Source organism: Apodemus sylvaticus, chromosome 4 (genome assembly GCF_947179515.1).
Source record: "Apodemus sylvaticus chromosome 4, mApoSyl1.1, whole genome shotgun sequence".
Lineage (NCBI taxonomy): Eukaryota > Metazoa > Chordata > Mammalia > Rodentia > Muridae > Apodemus > Apodemus sylvaticus.
In genome coordinates, this window is record NC_067475.1 from 16289986 (window position 1) to 16307321 (window position 17336).

At 42.8% G+C, this 17336-nt stretch overlaps 1 protein-coding gene across 2 annotated transcripts in view; it reads left to right on the forward strand.

Annotated features, from left to right (window-relative positions):
* The first annotated feature begins 15 nt into the window (after positions 1 to 15).
* Positions 16 to 17336, forward strand: part of Hs2st1 (heparan sulfate 2-O-sulfotransferase 1) — a 147244-nt gene continuing 129923 nt past the window's right edge. Inside the window, exon 1 of one of the 2 annotated variants that reach the window (XM_052179038.1) lies at positions 16 to 493. In XM_052179038.1, the coding sequence (XP_052034998.1) occupies positions 370 to 493 (124 nt within the window). In that variant the 5' untranslated portion in view covers positions 16 to 369. The remainder of the gene's footprint in view (positions 494 to 17336) is intronic. The other variant, XM_052179039.1, reaches the window with a different exon arrangement.

Consider the following 17336-nt stretch of genomic DNA (forward strand, 5'->3'; position numbering starts at 1 on the left):
CCGAGGGCGGCGCAGCCGCAGCCGCAGCGCCACTGGAGGAGCGCGCGGCCGCGAGCGAGCGAGCAAGCGACCGAGGGAGGGGAAAGGGAGGAAGCGAGGGAAGAGGGCGTGCGGCCGCGGGGTCCCGAAGCCAGGCGGCAGCAGCAGAAGGGCGCCAGGGCCGTCGAGTGGGCCGGGGAGAAGCGTGCACCGGGCGGCCGGCGCTGGCTCCCGCGGGCGGGAGACCGGAGAACAGGAGGTGGTGGTGGTCGCTGCGGCGCGGCAGTCCGCGCAGCTCCCGGGTCGGGGTCTCCTCCCGGCGCTTCGGTCGCCCTCGGGGCCCCGCTCCCCGCCCCCCGCGGTATGTCTTGATCGCGAGCAGCGGGTTTCATGGGGCTCCTCAGGATTATGATGCCGCCCAAGTTGCAGCTGCTGGCGGTGGTGGCCTTCGCGGTGGCGATGCTCTTCTTGGAGAACCAGATCCAGAAGCTGGAGGAGTCCCGGGCGAAGCTAGGTGAGGCAGCCGAGCGGTGCGCCGGGGCCGGGCTGGCGGGTGGGCATTGCCGGGTGTAGCAAGTGATCTTCTGCAGGGGGCCTCGGAGAGTCCCGAGAGCTGGGACCCAGGCACGTCGAGCTCCCGCCTGGCTCCCAGGCTGACGAGCTGCACGCGCGAGGTCTCTGGTCAGAGAGGCTGCCCCGTTGGCCCTCCACGGAGAGAGGGGACCCAAGTGTGCATGGAGCTGGTGGAGCTGGTGCAGCTGGAGGACACGATCGCTCACTCTCCCAATCTCTTCCGAAGCGTTCTGGAAAGCCTCAGCCATGTGCAGCAATGGGGACTGGAATTTGAATTAGGGGCACCTGGGCACGGGATCCTTTAGGGATGGTGGTCGCGGGGGAGATTCATCGCGGGCTGGGGGAGGTGGGCAGACATGGAAGGAGACTCCGGGAATGATGGGGAGTGAAAGCAGCCCGCTGTAGTGAGTGGCAGGCATGTCTGAGCCCAGGACGGCAAGGGGCCTTAGAACTGACAGCGTAGGTAGGCTGGCGGTGTGGGACGGCGGAGATGATGAAAAGCTCTGATGGTACCGAAACGGCATCTGGGGGACTGGAGTTCTTTATGAGTGGCGCTGAACTGGTTGATTTGGACTTCAGAGGAGGGTCGTAAGTGTAGGCCGATTGCATGTACAAGAGAGGAACGTTGAAGGTTCGGAATTACTGGGGTTTACCTTGTGGAGGGAAAAGAGTGGGGAGAGCGAACCCTGTGGGTATCTTAAATCGTTTCTGTCCGTGCCGGAATGGGAAAGGGTGCTTGAAACACAAAATTGGAGTGCGAACTTGTTCAACAGGAGTCAAAAGCGTGGATGGTCGGTGCTTCTGGATAGTGGAGAACTTACTTTGGTATTTGGAAGTGCTCTGGAGACAGAGAGACTTCATGATTGACGCGTGTTGATTTAAAAATGTACTTGGCACTTGAAAATCAGCTCAGAGGATGTAATTTGGGAATGGGAAGCAGCTTTTGCATACACTTTGACCTAGCCTGTTTCTTAAACATGATTTAAAGTTACCTTGAGAAACAGCTAGATGCAGCTTGGGGGTGTGGATTAATTTTCAAGAATAGAAGTACCGGAAAAGAATTTAAATTTTTATATATGGTAGATATTTATGAGTTTTGGTAGATTTTTACAGAAGCCTTGAACACATTTTAAAGAATTGTGTTATAAAAGAAAGTATCATTTGATTGATGCCCAGCTAAGTGTGAAAGGGAAGCCCTCATTTCTAGAGTGAAATTGGAAGATCTATTGAATTTATGTACTGGATTTAAAAAGGTTTTCCATGCTAAAAATTATACACTTCAAATATTGAAGGTTGAGCAGTATATATGCCTTTGCCTTTCATGCGGCTCATCTGTGCAGCGTGTACAGTCACAGTCTGGCCTCATTCATGATCCAATTTTATAGGAAAAAAGTGACTCATCTTACAATAAATTAAAATTTGTTAAGATGAGCATTTGCATTTATTATTTCTTGAATTGGTTTTTTGAATTCTCTAGATGTACAAGCCAAACATGATTAAATTTGCTGATTGTCCTCCTTGCCTGGCATTTCTTTTCTACAGTGTTTGAAACGTGTTTGTATACACCATCAGAATAATTGTAAAAGTTACCTGAGGATCTAGAATGCCACAGGTAGGAGCATGCTCATCCTCATGGTTTTCATAAAAGAAAAAAAAAAAAAAAAAACCTCTGTCAGGAGTGAGTGCATCAAAATGAACAGCTATGAAGGAAACAGCAAATATGCACCAGAATCATTCTGAGAAATAGTCTAGGGCTGACCATGGTGGGCCAGGCCTGTAGTTCCAGTCCTCTAAAAGCTAACACACTGGGATGGTGAGTTCAAGACCTGCATGTGCTGCTATGTAACACTATCCTGTCTTAAAGAAAAAAGAAAAATTAGCTCTCAAATGTAACCCAGAGATGCTGCCATGACAGAGATAATATAACTATGTCAGTTCATTAATCTTCTGATTAGATTTTTTTTCTAAATATTTTTATTTTTAAAAAACACAGGTGTTGCCCAGGCTGGACCAAAACTCCTGGCCTCAAGTGTTCTTCCTTCTTCATCCTTGAAAGAGACTGTAAATGCCCTCCATCTTGTCTCCTTCCCAATCCCACCTCCTTAGAAAACCAGCCTTGCTTCAAAGGCAGTACTGAGACGCTGGCCGTTATCCGGACTCCTCAGGAAAGAGACAAGAGAGTCAGGCCATGACTAGATAACTCTTGTCTGTGATATCTTTATCTGATCTTCCAAGAACACTAGAGATAATTATTTTCCAGATACAGAATAATCCTTAAATTATATAGTTTGCCCAGTATTGTATCACTAGTAAGTGGTGGAATCAGAGTTGGAACTCAGGTAGGTTTGACTCCTAATTGAGGACTCCTGTAATTACACCAAGCAGTTTGAGACTTTCTACTGACATTATACTGCAGTTGAGCTGTTTGAATAGCATTTATAAATTGTATTATCGATGCATATATTGCTGAGAATGAATATCATTCTGAGAAAACTCGATTTCTGACACAAAGGGATTGGTTTAATGTCTTGCCCTTTGCTATATCCATGTAATGAACATAATTATATTACTCAATGAAATGGGCTGAGATAGCTTGCTCCTGCTATTGAAGAAGAAAACCTTTGATTGTTTGCTGTAATTGTAAGATGCAACGTTAAAAGCATTTTTTGTTTTGGCACTGGAAAGGCTATTGAACATTTTACCCTTAAGAGTAGTTTTTATAGTTTATTTTTTCTGCTGTAGGAGATTCCAAAGGGTTGTAATAATGTCTGTTAATGGCTGTAATGCAACCTGGTTAAAGTCAACAGTATCCTGATGGGGAGAGCTGTCGCTCATAAAGCAATAGGTGTATTTGAAAATAAGGCATAGTTACTGGCCTCTTGGGAAATTATTTAAATAGGAATTCCTAAAGCTCCCAATATTAGTTTTCTGCCTTATAGTTTATTTTTTCTTTTTTATTCCTGCAACTTATTGTTATATATTATTTTACAACTTGCTTTTTTTTTCATTTAATATTATAAATCTTTTCCATGTCATATCTGACATTTTCTGACTTGTTCTAATAACCAAATAATATTCCATCCTACACATGTATCCTAAATTATGTTAGTAATAGTCAATTTATCTTGTTATTATAAACAATGTTACAAGTATCTATGCGTCTCTGCTTACCCACCGATGTGACTTTTGACTAGGGGGGTTGTCTGGGGCAAAGGAAACATGTTCTCGCTAATGTTTACCCTGAGGTTAAGGTGCTCTTTGTATATTGCCAGATCACATATGCACTACAAGGGCTCAGGGTTAAATTTCTGCCACTGAGGCTGTGAAATGATGTCATTAAACCAGCTCATATTTCCTTAGTTTTTAGTTAAGCTTTTTACGTTGTTTGTTGTTTTTTTACTTGTTCTTGTTCATTTGGATAATTTACTACTTTTTAGTTATTTGGGTTTTTAAATGTTAATGTAAATAATTCATTTGTTCTTTATATCTGCTCTTTTGTAAGTCTGCGTTTGTCTCTCAACTGTGGTATATTTTGCTTATACAGAAAGGTTAAATTTTATACAAATCTTAACAATTTAGGCAAGTAGTTTTCATGTTAAGACCTTGCTGAACCAAGATAGTATATATCTTGTATATCAAAGCAACCATCAGAACTTTTGAAAACCATGAGCTTCCAGATTAGACTCTTGGGTGCTGATCCGCTGCTGTAATAAACACTCGGCACACCACGGGTCACTTTCCGAATGCAGCCACACAGAAAGCTTAGGCTCAGCTCCAGGCTACACATGTACTCAGGGTACATATGAAACCGTAAGGAATTTTAGATGGAGTTTGGGTTCTATCTCTAAGATACCTCTGTAAACATTCCAAAGTCACCTCTGTAAACATGGTTCTGAGTTTGTATTTCAACCTGTAGATATTTCATGATTAAATGAAGTAAGCATAGTTTTTATAATAGTATTGACAGTATTTGGCTCATTGTTGACATGTATAAGATAAACACCTTAGTTATGAAGAACTTTCTCTGGGAAGTTACACTTGGAAATGATATTCTGAAAAAAATGCATTCCTAATTTTCTGGCTAGATGGCTGTGTTCAAGATGGTGTGGTTGTAGATTATATACTCAATTTTCTAACAAATGTGAAAGAATAGAAGCGAAAATTAACTTAGCAGTGATTCAGAACTGTAGATATTAGAAGTTGCTGTTTATGAAGTAAAGCTATGACTCTCAAAAACGTGCTAGAACTCTCAGCCTCGTGCTATTGTTGACTGATAGAACAGTGTCATAAAAGCTGCTTTAAATAGTGTATGTCAGTCGCACATTTATGAAGCCACTGTGAGTTTGTGAATGTGTTAGGATATGATCTTTTAAATGAGGAACATAGTTCCATATAAATTATGCAGTTGTTTCCATTGGTGAAAATTGTTCAGTACTATTTTCTAAAACTCTACTGAAGAACTGATCCCAGAGTCACCACTGAGACTGCTGTTTTGGGATTTGGTAGTTTTTGAGAAATGCTTAAAACTGCAGATGCCACCTGTAGGCAAATGGAGCAGCAGCTACTGGTGAGAGGTCTTAGTCTTTGGGTTAGCAGGGAAACAGGAAATTTTCAAAATGCTGGTTTGACTTGTCACTTACCGAATCTTGCTTGGGATGGCTGAAGATGTAGAGACGTCACTTGAAGTAGCTGACCGCAAGATACTTCCGGAAGTCTGTTTCTTACCCCAGTAAGCTTTCTAATAGTTCTTTTTAGCATTTAGTAAAAACAAGTTGATAACAAATATTCAAGTACTATTCTCTAGGAAGTGCTTGAAAAGGGCGGATGTTTCGGAGACTTTGACAGGGTCATAGTAACTTCACTGCTTTCTCTCCACCTATAAGCGCTTGCAGTCAGTGCCCTCTTTCTGCCCTAACTTCATGTCAGTGCTCCGGTTGGGTCACATGTGTATCTGATTCTACCCTCCCCTGTCTCAGGACACAGTTCTAGAAGTTTGCTGTTGGACTGTCATAATCATGCAACACCCCCTCCCCCGCTCCCCTTTCCCCAAGGCATTCTTCTGGATTCTTTGTGAACATACTGCTCACCAACCCACCCAGCCAACCCTTGCTCCATAACCCTGCTCCCCTTCCCAGAGCTCTTTAGAACTCTCTTTGGGTACAGTAGTCACCGTGGCATTTCCTGTTGTCGATTGTGTCTTCATCTTAACGTGTCAACAGAATTGGATGCAACTCATCTCTTCTTCATAGGCGTTGTGTATTGGGGCCCTAAACGCATTCTGTTAGTTGTGTGTGGGTCTTCCATTTGTTTCTGGTGCTCTCTTTCTTCCTAACTATTTAGTTTTACGAACTTTCTAATTCTCTCTCAGCTGGTGCGTTATATGTTGACAGTTTATAAATACAGTAATGTCTCCAGCTCAGACCTATTTTCAAAATATTAGACTTACATAATTCAGCTGCATTGACATTTTAATGGAAGGGGGGGTTAACAGACTTTTCAAATTCATTATCGCTAGAACAGATCGTATGATCTTTCTGTCCCGGTGTCACCCAGAGTCACTTTCTTTCTCATTCTGACGACAACTCTATCCCTTAAGATTCTAAGGCTTTCGCGACCTTCTCTTTTACTCTGCATCTGATGTATCAGCAATGCCTCATTAGCTTCATTTTAGAGTATTTGTAGACTGTGCCTGATGTCTGTCTCCTTACCATGTCTGCCCTATTTAAAGATGCTGTCGTCTCTTCTTTGGATTGTTGATATGTTGTCACTCATCTCTGCTTTTACACTTGGCTTCCCTGGCTCAGTACAACATCAATCAATGAGTCAGAACTTTACTATTTATTTATTTATTTATTTATTTATTTATTTATTTGAGACAGGGTTTCTCTGTATTACCTAGGCTGTCCTGGAACTCACTCCTGGTCTTGAACTCAGAAATCTGCCTGCCTCTGCCTCCCAAGTGCTAGGTAGGATTAAAGGCACGCACCACCACCGCCCAACTACGTCTTTACTTTTTAAAGGCAGGGTCTCATGTAGCCTAGGCCAGCCTCGAACTCACTATGTAGCCAAATATAGGAATAGCTTTGAACTTCTGATCCTCCTGCTTCCATCAGGGATTGCAGACTGTTCCCCTGAGCACAGATTTATACAGTATCAGGAATTGAATAATCAAACCTAGGGCTTCCTGTGATCAAGGCAGGCTACCAACTGAGTAAATCCCTGGTCTGAAATTTGAGGTAAATCTTGTCATGCAGAACAGGAGAAGATATTCGCAAAACATATATCTGATAAGAGGTTAATGTCTAAGATGTTTAAGGAACTCAGCTCAGTAGTAAGAAATAATCAGATTAAAGTAATCTGAAAAGACATTTTTTAAAAGAAAATTACCAATTCTTATATATGCAAGAGCACTCAGTATTAGTAATTGCCAGGGAAATATGAAATGAGATGCTATCCGCATCCCTTAGAAAGGCTGTTAATGGAACCTGGAATACAAGTGTTGGGAAATTGTGGAGAAAGGAAAACCTTTACATTGGTGATGGAGATATGGATTAATATAGTCAATATAGAAAATGGGATGGAGGCTCATCAGAGACTGAAGACAGCAACTGCCTCATAGTCCACTGTTGCCTCTAAATGTTGCCTAGAAAATGAAGACAGCAACTGCCTCATAGTCCACTGTTGCCTCTAAATGTTGCCTAGAAAATGAAGACAGTATGTCAAAAAGATTTCTGCATCATCCCGGTTATTGCAGAACTATTTACAACAGCACAAATAGGCAGTCAACCTTAGGGCCCATGAATAGATGAATTAAAAATAATTGTCACACACGCACAATTGCAGGCTACTTAGCCACAAAAAGCAAGCAAACCTGGCAATTGTCCTGCATACAGGAAGAAGGTCGGTGAGGTCGGGGAAACCAAGCCCAGGAAGCAAGCACTGCGTGATCTCAAGCATGTGTGGAATCTGAGAAAGCTGAACTCAGGGAAAGCAGAGGGCGGCCTGGAGGTTACCAGGGACTGGCTTTTGAGGGGTGATGGTTGGGGATGTATTTAGAGAACAGAAATGTTTGCCTGAGTCAGAATAAGTTCAGAGTTCTGTTCACAACGTGGTGACTCTCTCAATTACTTTTCCTGTTGCTGTGATAGAAGCAACTTAAGGGGAGGTTCTATGTCAGCTCACAATATGAGGCACAGCCATCCTGGAGGAGGCAGGTGATCACAGTCACAGTGCCGCTGCCCAGCCTGCTTTTCCTCAAGGAATACTATTCCTCACAGTTATGGACCTAATCTAGATAGTCGGCAGCTCAGAATCTAGCCTAATGTGGATGACCCTCCAGGGAGAGGCTGATTCATTCTAGACAATCCTTCGTCTGATACCTAGAGGTTTGTCTCCTGGTGATGCTAGACCCTGTCAAGCCAACAGTGTTAACCCAGTGGCTATAGTGAATGGCAGTGTGATATATACTTACAAATTTGTTAATAACCCAAGTAGGCCATAACAGAAAATAAATGTGAAGTATGGTATGTGGGTTGGTGGCTTGATTTAACAATTTTACAATGCTTTGAACAATAAATATAGAGTTGCACTTATCAATTTAAAATATACTGTAAGCGTCTGGTATGTTAGTGCATATCTCTAGTCCTGTTTACTCAGGATGCTGACACAGGAGGCTGGTTTAAGATGAGCTTAATGCCAGCATGGGTGGCACAGTGACACTGACTCAAAATACATAATTATACGAGAGCATATTTTTAAAGAAAATGCTAAACTTTCTCTGTTCCAAGTGAGCATGAGAAAGTTTATTCTGTTGTAAGGTGGTGTGGGCTCTCCATGACTGATCTGTGGTGCTATTCAGACCTCTTTGGCTTGTGTTTTTCTTTCTGCTTAAATTGCCCTGTCAGATTTTGAGTTCTTTTCGGTGGTTGCGGACACCTGTCTTGTCTTTTAGTTCATTTTTGTTTACTCTAGTTTGCGGTACTGGGATGAGGTGTGTAAATGTCTGAAGGATCATGTCTTTGTAGCCAGCCTCTTTCAGTGTGAGTAACTCCGTCCTTGTTAAGATCCTTTGCTCTGAGACGAGTGTATGTATGTGGTGGAGAAGCAGTTCCCAGGCAGCAGCCTTGGGAGGTAGTTTTTGCCTGCTACCCACTCCCAGGAGGGCTCCTGGAAGGTAGTTTCCTCTGCCACCCCCTCCCAGGCGGGCTCCTGGATTTGGAGCTTCCCTGGGCTTCACGAGTTTAGGGAAGTAAAGTTCCCTTTAGAGGTTATCCAGTCTCAGGCGTTTTGTTATAGTTACACAATGGGTCCAAGTCAGCCCTCTGCTTGTATGATGCTAATGTAGATGCTTTTCTTTTGATGGGTGTCAATATGGTGAGTTTCCTTGTCTTGTTAGTGGAAGCCAGAGGGTGCCATGGGATGTCTGTATCATTTGCTTCTCTACATTTTTTTAAATCCTTTTTTTCCTATGTTTGAGTATGTAGTGTTGAGCCTGTGTATATTCATATCTACATGTGCATGTGCGTGGGTGCACATTCGTGTACAGGTGCGTGTTTAGGGTATGTGCATGTCCATGTGGGTGTCCAGGCTTAATATTAAGAATCTGCCCTTCTGTAGGGCAGCTGTTGTTTCTATTCCTAATGCTCACAGACTCAGCTGGTTTTACCACCTTGCACTAAAAATACCCCATCTTTTCACTTTGGAGGCTGGGATTACAGGTGGACCACGGGCTCTACCCAGGATTTCCATGGGTTCTGGTGATCTGGACTCTGGTCTGCCTACTTGAACCATTTCCCTCTGCCTCCACCTCCACCTTAGTTTTGGAGATTTAGGATTTGTAGTAGTCAGGGTTCTCTAGAGGAACAGGACTGATAGACTGTGTGTATATACAGAGGGATATGTATATGTAATATATACACATATATAACACATACATACATGCATTAAAAAGGTCCACTAGTGCACAGTGACTGCCTCCTGATGGAAAGGACAGGAATCCAATGGTTGTTCAACTCACAGGGCTAAACGTCTCAGCTGGTCTTCAGTATGTCTTGGAATCCTAAAGAAGTAGATTCTGATACCGGCCAAGGAAAGCCTCGGAGGCAAGATAGACGAACTTGCCAATAGCACGAGGGCAAGCAACGTGCAGTAGAAGCTTCCGTCGTCATGTCTTTTTTTTGTGGGCTGCTACCAGGACCTATGGTGCAGATTAGGGTGGGTCTTCTACCACAAATGATCCAGTCAAGAAAAAAACCCCACAGTGGTGCCCAGCTGCTTGGGGTTAGTTGACTCCAGATGTGGTCAAGCTGACAACCAAGATTACACATCACAAGGTGTCTCACTGAACTTGTAAGTTTGTGTTTCTGCTACACTGCCTAACCAGCGAGCCCTGGGGCCTGCCTGTCTGCTTTCTCAGTTCTGGGCACTTCAGATGTCTGGGCATACACATAGCTTTAATCTGGGTGCTGGGATTCAAACTCAGGTCTCCATGCTTTCTCAGGAAGCACTTTACCCTTGATCCATCTTAGACATTAAAGCTCTGTTTTAGGCAGCATAGAGTTGGATTTTGCATCTAATTTCACAATCTTCTCTTTAAGTGGAATGTTTAAAGCATTTGCTTTTGATGTAATTCTTGATGTTGTTGCCTTTCAATCTCTGAATTGCCTTTGTTTCTTTGTTCCATCTGTTTTTACTTTTTCTGCTTTTAGACTGAAGGCAGGTCTCCCTCCTCCATTTTTTTCTCATTGGATGAAACACTAGCACTGCTTTGTGCATGTGAATGTGGCTTCTTTATGAACTTGGTATAATATGTGCCATGCATTCTGCTAAAATTGTTATACATCTGCAGCACATTTTTTTGCTTTAAGTAACCTATTATATTTTTTATGAAGATGCAAACATTCTTTTGGCCTTTTAAGTTTTACTTGTGTATTTGCTGTTTTTGGTGTTTCTGATTCCTTTGAGTTCATGCAGATTTTCATTTTTCTTTCATTCTATGAGATTTCTGTATCATTACTTACACTGAAGAATCTGGTCTGAATGCTTTTCATTTTTGTATGTCTGTAAAAGCATTTACTGCCTTAATGTTTGAAAACATGTTTGCTGTGTACAGCGGTCAACGTTAATATGCTTTGTCAGAGCTTTGAAGATTTGGTTCCACGGTCTCGGCTGTGATTTCTGTTTTTGTTCCACTGTATGTAATATATTGCTTTCTCTTGTTGGTAGCGTGTGTGATTTTTCACTGGATTTTAAGTGATTTGATTATAATGGCCTTGCTGTTGCTTCCTGTGGTTCAGGTAAGAATGTTCTCCCCTAGCCTGTGTGCTCAGGGCTTGGTACTCAGTGCCGTGTTTACAGGTGTGGCTTCTGGGGAGTGAGTAGATCATGAATACTCTACAGACAGTTAGAGCAGTTATTCCATTGATGGCTTCAGGTTTGATGGACGCGTTAGGAGGTGGGAACCAGGGCATCAGGCTAGGGGCATGTGACTGTGGGGTGGAGTTAGTGTGAGCCTTGAGAGGTTGGCTTGTTCTGGCTTTTCCTTCCCTCTATGTCTCTGTCCATGGCTCCTGGGAGGTGCCCAGCCTTGCTCTCCTGTGCCTGCATTTGATGTGCTTCAGGCCAGGCCCAGAAGAGCACCATAGGCTTCAACCTCTAAAGCCCGAGCCAAAAAAGTCATCTCTTCTGGTTTGTTTTTTACAAGAATGTAAAGTTGACTGAGACCCTTGGGGTTTGTCGGAATTTTTTGGACTTATGGATTTATAGTTGTTACTGTGTTTGCATATTTGGGTTGTTATTCCTCAAGTCGGTTTTCTGTGTTCTTTCCCCTCTCCTTCAGAAACTCATGTGTGTTTTAGGTTGCAAGTTAGGTGAAGCACTTGTCCAGAGCTCTGTGATGTCTATTTTCCCAGACTTTTTAATATTTGTTCTTTTAAATTGCCTTAGTATTGTCTGCAGTTCAGAAATCCTCATTTCTGTACTGTATAATCTGCCTTTAATCCCAGTTAGCACACCCCTCTTCCCATGAATTCTAGAAGTTCAGTTTGGAATATTTAATAAATTATTTTCTGTTTACACCTTTAAGATGTGTTTACTTTCCTGTATTTTCTTTAACAAATGGAACTCTGTTATAATTCTTTTGATATCCTTGTTTATTAAATCCTGCCTTCCCTATCATTTCTGAGTTTTTTTTAAAAAATATTTATTTATTATTATATGTAAGTAACTGTAGCTGTCTTCAGACACACCAGAAGAGGGTTTCAGGTCTCATTACAGATGGTTGCAAGCCACCATGTGGTTGCTGGGATTTGAACTCAGGACCTTTGGAAGAGCAGTCAGTGCTCTTAACCGCTGAGCCATCTCTCCAGCCCTCTGAGTTACTTTTTATGGACTGGCATTTCTGTTTCTTATGACCAAGACTTTCTTACCTCTACAAATCATCTGATGATTTTTAACTAGGAGCCAGGCATTGTGAATTGTATTCTGTTTTATATTGCATATTTCTGTATTTTTGGAAATACTCTCAAGCTGCATTTTGGGACATGTTCAAGTTACCTAGAAACAACTTGATATGTTTTGTTTCTTTTGGTTTTGTAGAGGGGAGTCCTGTAGCCTTTAATCTACAGCGGACTGCTCTGAGCAAAGTTGGTATTTTGTTATCTCCTTCAGAATTCTCTGTGATGTTCTGTGAATTGCAAGTTTCCCGTGTAGCCTACAGGAGCATCAGTTAAGACTTTACACCGGGGTCCTGAATGCTTCTCTAGTTTCTTCTCAGCCTTACACTGCCTGGCCTTCTGCTCATTCTGAAGCAGGGGCCTCCTTAGCACTCTCCCCAGCACACTAACTGCCTCGGTTTCCCTGCTGTTCCCTGAGTTGTAGCTTTCCCCTCCCTCCACTCTCCGTTACCACCCTCCTCCCTGCTTCTTTATTAGCCTGAACATTCATTCAGTAGGCGTGAGTGCCACAAAGCCTCTCGTGATTTTACCTGATGGCTTCCCCATGAGCCTGTAGAAGAGGTGAATCGGGCACTGGATAGAAAGATGCCTGGGGCAGGAGGTCACTTGTAAGTCAGAAGTCACTCTCCTGTGACCCAGCCCAGTCTGCGAGATGCTGTAGATGTGGTGAGTAGAGTCCTGGACTTTTGGTGAGAGGGGAACTCAGAGTTTCTTTAGACAGACTTGAGAGGAAGTTTCTGGACGGAAAGATCAAAGGAAGGCGCCCTCTCCTCTCCCTTTGTTTTCTGGGCAGCTGCTGCTCCTCCTGCCTGCTGAAGCAGTCCAGTGGGCTACTTTGGACTCCTTACTTAAAGTCCTGAGTTTAATTCTCCCTCCTGTACTATGGCCTGAAAACTCTGTTAAGGTTTCTTCTCATAGGATCCACCTCATTTCCTTTTTCTGAGAAATCACCATCCTACATGGATTTTCTGCTTAATATCCAATGTCTGAAAACTTTATTATGTAATGTTATTATCCACTGTTTTAAATTAAGAGCCTGTTTTTCTGTCTTGGTGAGAGGTGAGAGCTGGGTGCATCGTGGTGTATTTCCAGGGTGTCTTAGGATAAAACAGTAAAGTAGGATAATCATTGCTATAATTTACAACTAAGGCAGAGTTATAAATTCAAGGAAAGAGTGACCTGCCTTGGTCTTTTAAGCCTTGGGCTGAGTCTTTGTAAATGTCTAACTCAAGGGCAGAGGTTAAGACGTACTCATAGCCCAACTTCACTTCTTGCATGAACGGAACACGAGTTAGTTCATGTAAGTGCTATCAGTTTGATTCTGATCTCAGGAACCAGCTAATTGGATTCCTTCGGCACAGATGAGTCCAAGATGGAAATTTTCAGACTAGCCTGTAAGCATTTGGGTCAGGGAGGGATTCTGCTTTTCCTGTAAGAGTGGCTTATTGCAGGATATGGGTAGATGACTAGTTTTCTTCAGAGATTTCTTTTCTGCCTGTCTTTGGTAATAGTAATTCTAAACTCATTAGCAGGGTAGGAAATCATAGGGGCAGGTGGTGCCAATTGCAGCCAATGTGCATACTATACAATGACCATTATAGCAAATATGTTGGATATATAGAAAACACATGCGGGCTACCGTAAGGAAAATATTATTGTAGCTCTCAGATGCTCAACTTTGTGACATAATCAAACATGTGATTATGATATACTGTCAAGGATGGTGCTTTTAATCTGGTATTTTTGGATCTCTCTGTTGGAAGGCGGAGTTTGAATTGTATATAGGTTTGGTATTTATGTACAGCTCAGCAGTTAAGACCACTGACTGTTCTTCCAGAGGTCTGAGTTCAATTCCCAGCAACCACATGGTGGCTCAGAACCATCTGTAATGTGATCCGATGCCCTCTTCTGGTGTATCTGAAGACAGCGACAGCGTACTCAGATATGTGAAATCTTTAAAAAAGAAAAAGATTGCATTTATATGGAAAGTTAAGTCTACTTTCCTAATCCCAGTACAGTTTAAAATGGGTCCATTAGTATTGTCCTATTTTTCTCTAAGTTTGTGACATAGCTAGAAATATGGTAATCACTAAGAGGACTTTAGAGACTCCAGAGGTGCCTGTTGGGAAGGGGCTTCTGTTGGAAAACATGTTCCAACATGCTTTGTTCCCTGTGGCTGTGGATTGCATATGCTGCTTCAGACCAACATGGCCCATTCCTCTCTGAGCAGACACTGTTTAAGTTGGGATAATGAATGATTTAGAAATATTATACTCTGGTATGAATTTTCAGTGCTTTGGGGGAAAACACTGTGTGAAATGGGTCGGTCAGTCTAGTGTTTTTGTGCTAAACAGATGAGTCGGTTTTGGCTTTGTCTTAGGAGCTCTGCGACAAGCACCCTTTGCGTTGTGTCTTCTGAAGAGTGCATGACCTGGTATACTTTTTACTTTAATAACGACCTTAACATTTTATTTTAAAAGACCTAGCTATCTAGTATACACATATCAAAAATCTTGCTGACTTACGAGTTTTATTCAGTGTCTGATAAGGCTCAAATTCTACGTTGTTTTCATCCTAAGAGCTGAGTGCTTGATTAAGGCTCTCTATTGTTCCTTTGGGTTCTAAGGTATGATGCAAAACATTTAGTTCTTAAATATTCAGTGATGAGAAATATTGGCATGAGATTTGGAGCTTGGAGTAAAATTGAATTATTGGCCTAAAATATGAATCACAGAGCCTGGGGTGACAGCGTGCCCACAGACCACGGTATAGGAAGCTGAGAGGACAGTGAGTTCACGCTTGCCCTGAACGTAAAAGAATGTGGGGAGAGCCTTTCTGCAGCCTTTCCTGTTACTGCTGCTTTACCTGAATGGACAGTGTTCTGCAGGCAGTTTGGACACTAAGATCCGTGATGAAATGATTCACGCTTGTGCATAGATACCCTGCATTTGGATGCTAAAAGGCTGGCTCCAGTTTCCAGCATTTTAAACTGCAGCACACTTTTGATGCTTTTTAAATAGACATACTCAATTCTTTCATAAAATGTGGGCTGTTCTTGGTGTATTGTATATCCTTGGCAGAACACCAAGTTAGGCTAATCGTTTCTTCCATAGAAGAGCTAATTAGGAAGACTGGCTTGACATGATCTTAGGTGTGTTTTAATAGCTTCTTCATTTTATTAAATTGGCTCGAATAAAAAGCACTCACCATTGCACTCAAGGACATAAATTCTTATGCTCCTGTTTTAAAGGTTGAAACCAATAGGAAGAGCAAGCAGCCCTGTGTGCTGATAGTTTAGCTCCTGGAAAGGTTTCCTGGTGTGGAAAGTGAGAGGAGTGTGTGACCTTTGCCACTGACGCCGGCAGTTGGTTGTGGAGTGTCGGTCAGGTTTAGTAATCGGCCTCTCTGGGGTGACTGATAGGTTGGATGGCACTAAATGCCTTTTTTTTTTCTTTGTCCATGGCTGGAACTGTGTGATTAATTAATCCCGAGACTATTTACTGTCTGCTCTTCCTCATGACTGTCCTAACTCCCCTTTAGTCCCTTTTTATTTGTCATGATTCTTCATTCTTTGACCCCTGCCTCATTTTTTTTAAGTGGTTTTCGGTTTTCCCTACTGTGACCTTTGAAGGTTTATCTTTAGGGCCCTGTCGGCCCCTGTCATGTACTATATATATATTATACTTTTCCTTCAATATACATAAGCATTACTTTTTGGAGTTGCTATAAAGATCAGTGAATGTGAAGATGTTTGAAAATATGAAATACTATACTTATAATATTATTACTAGGTATACTAGTGAGCTGGCCCAGTGTATATGGGCATTGCTACGAGTCTAAGGACCTCAGCTGTCCTCTAATCTCTAATGCTTGTGCAGGGCAGCATGCTCTCTTTCCTCCTCAGTAGATAACTAAATATAAAAATGTAGTCATAATAACATCCCTACATTCTCCTTATTGTTGACTCTGTGGTTCAGAGTAATTTCAAGTCTTCCTTTCTCACTAGTGTAGGCTCTCTGGTGCTGCAGTCCTGGGCTGTGTTACTTGTGCAAGTGTCCAGATCACAGTGCTGCATGGACGCGTGGTTCCACAGTCTTAGCTGTCCTTCTCTAAGGCAGAGGCACTGATCCGGGGGAGTCCTATCCTTTCCTACCTCACACGTGTTATTGAGAACCTTTAAGGATAGTACCGAATTCCCATCACTGCTTCAGTTTCCGGATAGAGCTTTGTAAATTACAGATTGAGCTGAGATAGGGGAAGTGCTGGCTGTGTATGTGTGTACAATATTTGGTTCCTAAGCGTTAATGATAGCTGCACTAGTGGAAGAAGGGAGAAGCCCAGTCGATACCGCTGGGCTTAGAGAGGCTCTCTGAGCGAGTCCTGTTAGCGTGCATTCTGTTCCCTGATTCTGAGTGAGTCCTGTTAGCGCGCACTCTGTTCCCTGGTTCTGAGCGAGTCCTGTTAGCGCGCACTCTGTTCCCTGGTTCTGAGTGAGTCCCATTAGCGTGCACTCTGTTCCCTGGTTCTGAGCGAGTCCTGTTAGCGTGCACTCTGTTCCCTGGTTCTGAGCAAGTCCTGTTAGCGTGCACTCTGTTCCCTGGTTCTGAGCGAGTCCCGTTAGCGTGCACTCTGTTCCCTGTACTCACCGTCACCGGCTCACTGAGAGGCAAATGTGCAGGTGTGCTCTGTGCCTTATAAGTTTAGGAAGTCAATTTTTCCTGTTTTCTCACACAAATACAGAATATCATAGGTTGTACCATTATTTTTATTGTCAAAATTATGAGAGTAATTATAGAAAAAACAAAATTCTTAAATCTTACAGTTTTAAAAAATAACAACTCAGGTGAGGAGCTCGTAAGTCTCCACCTCTAGCTGAAGAACTATTGACAGTTGATGGCTTTTGGGAAGGCAGCAGTTTCCTTAAGGGTGTGGCCCTGGTTGTTCCACCATGCACTTGTGAATGACCTTCCATCTAGAGTATATGGGCAGTATAGCTTGGAATCTATAGGGTGTGTGTGTGTGTGTGATAAAATTGAGAATAGGTGGGAGGTGAATGAGATGAAAATATAGTCGTGTATCCAACACTCAAGGAAGAACATAAGCACTGTAATAAGCTATCACATCAGCTCAACAGCTATTCGCCCATCCTACGTCAGAAAGTTTGGGAGGCTGGCTGGCTGTGACTGGGCATGCTTTAGCTTCAGCTGTGGGTGGGGCGGGGGAGGAAGGTAGGCTCTAAGAGTTCATGACTAGCTGGGGAGCAGAGAGAGAATAGCATGGCCCCTTTGCTCCATGAAAAATAAAAGGAGAGCAAGAGGACAATTGGGAAGA